This window comes from Didymosphaeria variabile (genome assembly GCF_027946475.1).
Source record: "Didymosphaeria variabile strain IMI 356815 chromosome Unknown scaffold_7, whole genome shotgun sequence".
Lineage (NCBI taxonomy): Eukaryota > Fungi > Ascomycota > Dothideomycetes > Pleosporales > Didymosphaeriaceae > Didymosphaeria > Didymosphaeria variabile.
In genome coordinates this window covers 525,171-534,696 of record NW_026611626.1, presented here as the reverse complement: position 1 = coordinate 534,696, position 9,526 = coordinate 525,171, and the positions used below count along the sequence as shown (strand labels likewise).

Genomic DNA, 9,526 nt, shown 5'->3' with positions numbered 1-9,526 from the left:
CTACTTCCTCTTCCTCCCCTCGCCCTTCTTCTGGCTCCCCGTCGCCTTCTCCGCCTTCTCCGCCTCCACCTTCTTAACCTTCTCCTCATCCGGCACCTTCAACTCCCGATCCCCACCCGCCGGCGCCTTAAGCGGCTGATTCGCCTTCTTCTCCTCCTCCTCCTCGTCATCGCCTCCCTGCCCAAACTCATTCACACGCGAGTGATCCACCTTATAAACCCACGTCTGGTAGAGATACACGAAGAAAATGACATCATCACGCAGCGTCGCGAGACGGTGCAGGGTAGGCATCTTGATCGTGAAAGCGAAAAGGTCGTCGATGAAGGTGTTGAGGAACTTGTACGTCATGGCGCGGCCAGGCATATGGGCGACGGATTTGAGGCGGTAGTTGATGTATAGGGAGGGTACCATCATGAGAAAGCCGTAGGCGTAGACGGAGCCGACGAGCGTCGTGATGATGAAGGAGTACCATGATTTGTGCGTGTCGTAGATGAGGGAGTAGACGGCGTAGGCGGCGAGGAGAGGGATGGCGACCCAGGTGAGGTACTTGAAGGCGATTTCGTCGTACTCTTCGGTCTTCTTCTCTGTCTCGGAGAGGACGTGTTTGTCTTCGAAGACGATGCTGTAGGGAAGGAGGGAACCTTCGGGTGTGGGGCGCACGCGCACGTTGACAGTCTTGGTGATCTTCCAGGCTTCGATAGCGATGCCCATGCCTTGGCCGAAGAGGATCATCCAGGAGGTGTTTTCGTTGTTGTCGATGAGGTATAGGAAGATGATGGACTGCATGAAGACATTTGCGAGGATGGTGCGGACGGACGTGCCGATGTTGTCTTTCTTCTTGCGCCAGTGCTGGACGTCGTTCTTGAAGGCGAGCATTTCGAAGATCATGTGAAAGACTGACACTACGGCGGTAATGGCGAGCAGATAGGAGTTGCTGTCGATGAGAATCTCCTTGAACATCTCCATCTCCGATCCGTCTCCTCCGCCAGCAACAGGCTGACCGTTCGCAGCCGCAGCTTGGTTGGCACGGATGTTTGCTTCCATGGAGGCGTAGATGTTGAATTTCCAGTTGGCGAGATTGTTCAGCTTGACGTTCAAAGGTAATGTTTTAACCTGTGGAGAGTATGTAATCAGTGTACGTTCAGCAAGCATAACACGTTCCGAGACTCACCGTGTCGTTCAATTCGATCATATCCTTCTTCAGCTGCCAAAATGTGTTCGTAAACACTACGGGGTAGTACCACCCATTCTGGCCGGTAGCATCCCTCGAGCCCGTCTGATCAAGCTGGACGAACTCCCTCACACCTGCGTGCATCGTGGGATAGTTGATTACACCGGTATCTGGAATCATGCTGATCGTAAAGTTGGAGTGGTAATAACTCGCAACAACCTTGGGCGCGTTCTTCTCCTCCTCGCTCACCGAAGTATCCGGCATGTCGGACAGCAAGTTCCTCGTCTTGCGGGTGGTCTTCTTGGGCTGGAACTGTGTCAACGGCCGAATCGTATGGTAGGCTTTCGTCTTGTCATATGCCGGACTTGTAGGGTCGAGGGGGCTGCCGGTCTGAGCGACATAGAAGTGCGCGAAGAGGGTGGCATTGCGCTGGACCTCGGCGGGCACCTTGAACTCAGTCTCAATCACCCTGTTCTCCTTGTAGTCACCGAACTTGAAGCCCTTCTCATCGATCAACAACGTGTCCTGGGGCAGCTGCTTGAACGGCGGCATGGCGATGGACGGCGAAATGTACAGGTTGATGTCAACCTCTGTTCCCACAGGCCACATGGGCGCGACATTCTGCGGGATGACGCTGCGGATCGCGCCATCGTTGAATTGACTCGGGCGGTTCTCAAAGGCTGGGATGGAGACTTTCGTGTTGGGGACGACAGCACCGCTCGTCGCGGGGTCTGCGGCGCCGGTGGCAGGTGTCTGGCCAAAGAACTGCTTCGTCGCAAACTGGATGAGAAGAAAGATGCCCACACTCTGGACCAGCGTCTTCACAATCTGTTCGGGAAGCGTCAGCAATATTGTTCCACTGAACTCCACATGCAGCGGGGAGAGCTGACGGCCACAGCGGCCGCGGAAGCATACGTACCCCTCCAGAGCCTTGTTGCTCTTCCTGGCGGCGTTGCTCAGGCATGACTCTGACTCTGCTCTAACGTCGCAGTAGAAAGGCGGTCAGGCAATGGGAGTCACAGTATAAGGGACACAGCGGAGAGCGGCGGTTTTCTCTCGACCGCGGCTGGATTGCGATATCGCCAAGGGTCTGCATCCGCATAGCGTTAGAACGGACGCGGGACGACTGCGACTGGGGAAGCTTCGCGGCCAGCGATCCATGCCACGCCCTGCATCTACGCTTTAGGCAAGTTGTTGATCTCAGAGTTTGGTTTTCCTGTACGACGGCCTCAGCACTTATGACTTAATCTTGACGCTATAAGGATCTTTGTTTGCTTCCTTGCCTCACACTCCTTTTGACCATTTCTTCTGCCTCCGTTCCTTCTGGACTTGAAAATACCCCGCCATCGGCCTTCTTTCTCCCCGCCATCCTTCGCCACAACCTCACAGTACACAAACCACAACCACACCCACACCCATTCGAGCCACCACCCACCATGACAAACACCTCGGAGCAGCCCCAACCCGTCGTCTGCGTCTTCTGCGGCGCCTCCAGCGGCACCTCCCCCGCACACCTCGAAGCCGCCCGCGCCCTCGCCCACGCGCTCCACAAGGCAAACATCAAGCTCGTCTACGGCGGCGGCACCGTCGGCCTCATGGGCGAAGTCGCCCGCACTCTCGTCTCCCTCTCCGGCCCCTCCTCCGTCCACGGCATCATCCCCGCGCCCCTCGTAAAATACGAACAAAACCACGACCCCTCCGACCCTCTCGCGCACAAGATCGACGAAGCTATATACGGAAAGACTACCGTTGTGAAAGACATGCACACGCGCAAGCATATGATGGCGCAGGAAGTCATTCAAGGTGGACCGGGCGGCGGCTTTGTCGCGCTGTCAGGTGGGTATGGCACGTTGGAGGAACTTATGGAAGTCACGACGTGGAATCAGCTGGGGATACACGATATGCCGGTTGTGGTATTCAACGTGGACGGATACTGGACGGGGCTGCTCGAATGGGTCAAGAATGCTGTGACGAGTGGGTTTATTGGGCCGGGAAATGCGGGGATCTTGGTGGAGGCTTTGAGCGCGGACGAGGTAGTGACGCAGTTGAAAGAGTATACCAATGCGGAGGGGAGGTTCAATTTGACTTGGGATCAGCAATGAGGTATCGATTAATGACGACGGAGGAAGCATTGAGGAAGGATATGCCAGCAGGGAATAACTCAAGAGAGGTAATGCGAGCATACAATCGACTCTGGTCATAGGACTTGGAGCAGATAGGAAGCATCCAAGACGACGATAGGCTGCTGTATAGCATAGCGCCCAGGAGGAACGGAAATTCCATCGGGCATACATGGGACATGCAATAGATCTAGACAGGCATTGCATATGCACGCAATTAAGATTCAACAAATATAATGAACCTGCAGATCAAATTCTGAATGTCATCAACGTATTGCTTGTGTATTATCGTACTATCTCAGCTCATCTGTACTTGAGGCCGATGAATCCACTACTTGTACATGCACTAATTTCTACAATGACCCTTGAAGGGTGGAGGGCACGCTACATCATGCCCTAAGCCGCCGCGGAAATTTCCACAGCGCCTTGCAATGCAGTAGATGCTGATCAAAACCGCCCCTACAATACTCTGAATGACCTGACGGAGGATCAAAGCCGCCGTCGAAGAACGCCTGCACGCCTACGGGCATGCTGATGGAATGATTCTTTATGGAAATAATGGTGAAATGCGATCATTTCGCTATCCCATCTGGAAGGGAAGCTGGAAGCCGAAGCCAGGCACGGAGGGAGGTACAGCAACGCCTTGCTCCGCGCGTGGCGAGATATGGCGCGTATCGTGTCTAGCAGGGCGTTGTTCGGCGCGGCGAAAGCCATTGTTGTTATCCTCAAGGCCACCGCCGCCTCGTCCTCCCCGGAAGCCACCACGGGCTCGGCCGCCCTCGGGAGGTACTCGTCTACTAATAGCTGTGCAAGTGTTAGACGGAGATGCAAAGAAACTGTTTCCGGTGTGTCACATGTATAATGCAGCCACGGGTAGGAAGTAGGGTGTGAAAATGGGCAACTCACCTTTCGACGACACGCCAGCGCCGATCTCGATATCAGGCTCTTCGATGACCATGCCCTCTTCGAGAGGGACACCGCCAGTACCACCATATTCAGCAGTCAATACCCATTTACGGTCGGCATCGGTCAGTCGGGAGATCGGGATCACGCTAACGCCGGTATTATAGTCGCTGCAGTCCCTGGGGCCAAAACCTACACCCCATCGTGTCTGTGTCTATGGTCAGCCAAGTCCAAATTTGTAGGTGCTGTCGGCATGTGGTTCATCCAACACAGTTCAAATTGATACCCGAGTAGTTGATAGACTTACCTGGCGAGCCTTTGCCAATGCGTTCGGATCCTGAGTGCTGTCCATACCAGCCTTTGCTGCGAGCGCATCCGGACGAGTCAGCATCTTGACGAAAGCATGGCGTTTCTCCTGGTTGACAATACAGCTCTGCACTTTGCCGAATTGACTGAATATGCTTCGGATTTCCGACTCAGTCCCAGTAGCACCACCTATGAAGAGTGTACGGCTATAAACCTTGATATGGTCACGGGGAAGTGTGCGGTCCCAGTCTATGAATTTGGGCGACCCATTCTGGTACGCCTTCGAGTTGTCGCCACCACTACCTCGTCTAGGCGGAGGTGTACGTTGACGGTATTCATTATGATCATTACGACCACCGCGATTCCTACCTCGACCACGGCCACGATCACCACGATCTTGGCGGTTCACTGCGTTCCCTTCAGGGCCTGCATTTGGATCGTAAACTCCATATGTCGGACTATCGCGCCGTGCTGGGGGTGATCTACGTGGAGACTGGCGACGTCGATTGAAATCAGGTGAGCGGCTACGATCCCTGAGTCTACTGCCATTCTGTTCAAAGCGATCTGGCTGTGCACCATTTTGTATTTGAGGCGCTTGCATGGTAATTGCAGGCTGCGATGGCGGGACGGCAAGGCCACCATTTTGAGCCGCAGCCAACATGTTCAGTACTTGCAATCCTTGTTCTTGGCTGATGGTACCGGCCTGCATAGCTTGTAGTATCTGACCTGCCATTTCAGTGACACCGCCGGGCTGTGCTGCATTACCATTAGGTTGTACATTGTTCACCACATGTGCCGGAGGGGGCGGCGGCGGTGCGAATCCTGGTGGTGGCGGAGGGAACGCCGCATTCTGAGGGAACGGCAGCGAGGGTGCAGCTATAGACATAGGGTTAGTCGGATTATTTTGTTGCGGCGCGAGGCCAGCCAAGACAGCGAGTAGAGCGCTTGGGTCTTGAGGTGGCACTGTTGCTGGTGGTGCTGCGGCAGCGATAGGAGGCGGGTTAGTCGGGGGATTCGTGTGATGTGATGCCTGGAGGTTCTTGGATGGGCTAGCTGTAGCTGTAAAAGCGCCTGCAAAGTTTGTGGTCAGCATACGCAGACGCGGGTCCAGGGAGAATCCAGCGTGGATCTTACTGGCTTTTGGGCTGCTAAATTGTTGTTTGAAGCCGGCGAGCATATCCTTTGGGAATGTCTGCCCACGCTCCCAGATCTCAACAAGCTTCAAGATCTTCTCTTTCTGACTGTCCGGTGCTGATTGAGAGAGATCGGTCATGATTAGAGGCAAGATATCGGTGATCTTCTGTACGCCTGAAGCAAAGGTACCGGGAGCGGCACTGCGAGAAACGGCTTGTCCAGTCTTTTTCGCACGATCCAACCATTGACGGACCACGGAATCTACCACGTATAGGACTCCGAGCTTGTGGGTGGCGGGGCTATTCTTGAATTGCTGAGCGATTTTCTGGACGATGAGGACATCGGACTACGCAAGCACAAGATCAGTATAAACTCAATCAAGGAGAATACGAGGCTTCATCTACGCTGTGGTACCCCAGGGTATGCAAGCAAAGAGTCTCGTGTATGAGGATCGATGCCGGGTCTGGTCCTCAATCTTCGTACAATCCAACACTGGGTGACGCATCCTGAGGTAACACATGTCGCTCAAAGGTTTATCCTGTCGCATACCTGTACGTTGTCCACACTCTTCTGCGTTATCTCCTTGATCTTGGTAGCTGTTACGCCGGGGGGCTTCAACGCCTGCAGTGACTGTAGAAGCGCCTCGAGCTCCTCCATCGCAGCCATGACGGCAGGCTGCGCTCGAACCCGGATGAGCTCTAGAGTGATACAGAGTATGAGACTAGGTCAGGATCGATGAGAGATGTAAGAAATCCTCCGGCAGTGACAAAAGAAGAGCGCGAGTGAAGGCGCGGTGTTTGTAGATCCGAAAGAGAGAGGTCTAGATGGCACGCGGTGGTGGGTTGCGGAAGCACCAGGCGGGGTTCAAGCTTCAATGCAGGTGGTCAACAGTAGCGCCTTTGCGCTGTCCTCGAAAGATGAGCTGGCGGCTGCCGTTTTTACCTACACACGCGGCGAGGGAAAGAGCAGACGCGCGATCAAATGCACGGTGGCGGGAGTTGCTACAGCGGATAGAATATTGTCGATGGGTGAGAGAAGTTGAGCAGTGCTGCACAGACGGCCTTGTGCTAAACGACTGCAGGTGTGCCCGTTATAAGGTGAGGGGAGAAGAGCTGCTGGCCTGCTGGCACGAGTGAGTCGCAGAATCGGCAAGGGCACCCTGGCGCCACTTACCTAAGCCGACATGCACGTGATCAGAGCCGACCGGTGGACGGTTGAAGAAAATCCCGCGAAGCAATCTACGGGCGCGAAAGACGGCAACAGAGTTTTCGTGACCTGGGGTGCCCAATGGTAATTCTAGGACAACGACAACGTGTTCGAATGCTCGTAGTGAGCAATTGCGTCTGAATATTGCACTGCATTGTACACATTCCCTATTGCATTTGGGCCATTGGATCAAGACTTCACGTTGAACTCAGCTATATGCAAGATTTGCACACCATGATGCTAGTGATATAGACAAGGCTGCGTGCCTGCGCAAGTGACCGACGTGGCGCATGTCGATGGACTCTACTGTGTATGGTCTCGGGTCTGAAGCAGCGGTGCCCGCTCTCCGAGAGATGGCCGTGCATGGGTGCCGGTCGTTCAACGACAGAATGACGCTTAGCTCGTAGTGGTGGGTCGCGTCCAAGCTCAGGTCTCATCGCAGCTCATCCATTGCGACTATTTTTTTCCTCCGCTGCTCCTCCACTCCTTTCCTCCATCCCCATCATCTGGCTAGTCTTGGACCTGCATTACACAATGGCCTCTACTCTGCGATTGAGCACTCGCGCCCTGCGCGCTGTGCCCTCCACTCCTCTGCGGTCCTCCGCCTTCACTGGCTTCCGCAACTACTCGACCGGCAAGACCCAGGTCCGCACCTTCCGCCAATGCCATCGGAACTGTCGCTAATCCATTGCTTGCAGTCCCTCAAGGAGACCTTCGCCGCCAAGCTCCCCGGCGAGATCGAGAAGATCAAGAAGCTTCGCAAGTACGCGCTTCCGGTCCCAAAATCCTTATCGCAACTCTGACATCAGATTCTAGGGAGCACGGCAACAAGGTTGTCGGTGAGGTCACTCTCGACCAGGTGTATGGCGGTGCCCGTGGCATCAAGTCCCTCGTCTGGGAGGGTTCCGTCCTCGATTCCGAGGAGGGTATCCGCTTCCGCGGCAAGACCGTATGTCATCCGCTGCGCCGGACAGAATCAATGAATAACACGAGATAGATCCCCGAGTGCCAGGACGTCCTTCCCAAGGCGCCCGGTGGTCAGGAGCCCCTTCCCGAGGGTCTTTTCTGGCTCCTCTTGACCGGCGAGGTTCCCTCCGAGCAGCAGGTCCGCGACCTATCTGCCGACTGGGCTGCCCGTTCCGATGTTCCCAAGTTCGTCGAGGAGCTCATCGACCGCTGCCCCAACGACCTCCACCCCATGGCTCAGTTCTCTCTCGCCGTCACTGCTCTCGAGCACGAGTCCAACTTCGCCAAGGCCTATGCCAAGGGCATGAAGAAGACCGAGTACTGGGAGCACACCTTCGAGGACTCCATGAACCTCATCGCCAAGCTTCCCACCATCGCCTCCAAGATCTACCGCAATGTCTACAAGGATGGACGCGTTGCCGAAATCCAGAAGGACAAGGACTACTCTTACAACTTGGCCAACCAGCTCGGCTTCGCTGACAACAAGGACTTCGTTGAGCTGATGCGTCTTTACCTCACCATCCACACTGACCACGAGGGTGGCAACGTGTCCGCCCATACCACCCACTTGGTCGGTTCCGCTCTAAGCTCCCCTTACCTCTCCCTGGCTGCCGGTCTTAACGGTCTTGCTGGTCCTCTCCACGGATTGGCCAACCAGGAAGTGCTCGTCTGGCTCCAGAAGATGAAGAAGGCTATCGGCAACGACATCTCCGACGAGTCGATCAAGGACTACCTCTGGTCTACCCTCAAGGCCGGCCAGGTCGTCCCCGGATACGGCCACGCTGTCCTCCGCAAGACCGACCCCCGCTACGTCTCACAGCGCGAGTTCGCCCAGAAGCACCTGCCCGACGACCCCATGTTCAAGCTCGTCAGCCAGGTCTACAAGATCGCCCCTGGCGTCCTCACCGAGCACGGCAAGACCAAGAACCCCTACCCCAACGTCGACGCTCACTCCGGTGTCCTCCTCCAGTACTACGGCCTCACCGAGCAGAGCTACTACACCGTCCTCTTCGGTGTGTCCCGCGCTCTTGGTGTCCTTCCCCAGCTCATTATCGACCGTGCCGTCGGCGCCCCTATCGAGCGCCCCAAGTCCTTCAGCACTGAGGCCTATGCCAAGCTCGTTGGCGCTACCTTGTAAGCTTGTTTGGATGATGTGGGAAGGAATAATAGACAATTCGGAAAGGTGGCTCAAGACTGAGAAGACTTTCTGTGTACCAATTGTATAGGGTGTAAGGATAGTATGGGCCGCGCGTTTTGGTGTATTAGCATGCATCGAGTTTCATTTACCTGATGATATCCGGGCTGTAGAAGTATCTTCTAAAATATCACGCTTGGAAAGTTCACAATTCGTTTGCAATGCTTGTGGGACAATGACAGCACTGAAATTGTATTCTGAGTTCGGACGGCAATACACCGATGGTTAATAGCCGCGGTGTTTGGCTTGGAACACCGCCCAAGCCGGCTACATGTGAACCGTGGAATCTGCATTTTACAGGGTCCAGGTACAAAACAATGCCAACGCCCCTATTCTCAAAGTTTCTATTCTCAAAGTTTGAATGCTTTCTATTCTGCTAAACATAGCGCATATCCACAACAGAGCCGCAAAGTCCAAGCTTCGTACCCGATGTCCTTCCCGCGGGAAGCAAAGCGGTCGCACCGCTGTGGCTCACTGCTTACGCCTCAGCTCAGCACCGAGCTCTCCGGAATAATGATTCGCAAT

At 55.0% G+C, this 9,526-nt stretch overlaps 4 protein-coding genes across 4 annotated transcripts; 2 read left to right on the top strand and 2 right to left on the bottom strand.

The window, feature by feature from the left end:
* N0V89_009308 (uncharacterized protein) lies at window positions 1-2,135 on the bottom strand (the record flags this gene model as incomplete). The annotated part of the gene is made up of 3 exons (XM_056218059.1): window positions 1-1,113; window positions 1,172-1,999; window positions 2,091-2,135. The coding sequence occupies 3 exons, from the start codon at window positions 2,133-2,135 to the stop codon at window positions 1-3; spliced, it is 1,986 nt and encodes a 661-aa protein (XP_056067324.1).
* Window positions 2,136-2,607: 472 nt separating this feature from the next.
* N0V89_009307 (uncharacterized protein) lies at window positions 2,608-3,273 on the top strand (the record flags this gene model as incomplete). Its single annotated transcript, XM_056218058.1, has 1 exon — window positions 2,608-3,273. One exon carries the CDS (start codon window positions 2,608-2,610, stop codon window positions 3,271-3,273), a length of 666 nt encoding a protein of 221 aa, XP_056067323.1.
* A 598-nt stretch (window positions 3,274-3,871) lies between these two features.
* N0V89_009306 (uncharacterized protein) lies at window positions 3,872-6,300 on the bottom strand (the record flags this gene model as incomplete). The annotated part of the gene is made up of 4 exons (XM_056218057.1): window positions 3,872-4,095; window positions 4,198-4,402; window positions 4,502-5,980; window positions 6,184-6,300. 4 exons carry the CDS (start codon window positions 6,298-6,300, stop codon window positions 3,872-3,874), a joined length of 2,025 nt encoding a protein of 674 aa, XP_056067322.1.
* A 1,074-nt stretch (window positions 6,301-7,374) lies between these two features.
* Window positions 7,375-8,944, top strand: CIT1 (citrate (Si)-synthase; the record flags this gene model as incomplete). The annotated part of the gene is made up of 4 exons (XM_056218056.1): window positions 7,375-7,485; window positions 7,539-7,603; window positions 7,657-7,789; window positions 7,838-8,944. 4 exons carry the CDS (start codon window positions 7,375-7,377, stop codon window positions 8,942-8,944), a joined length of 1,416 nt encoding a protein of 471 aa, XP_056067321.1.
* Between the last annotated feature and the right edge of the window lie 582 nt (window positions 8,945-9,526).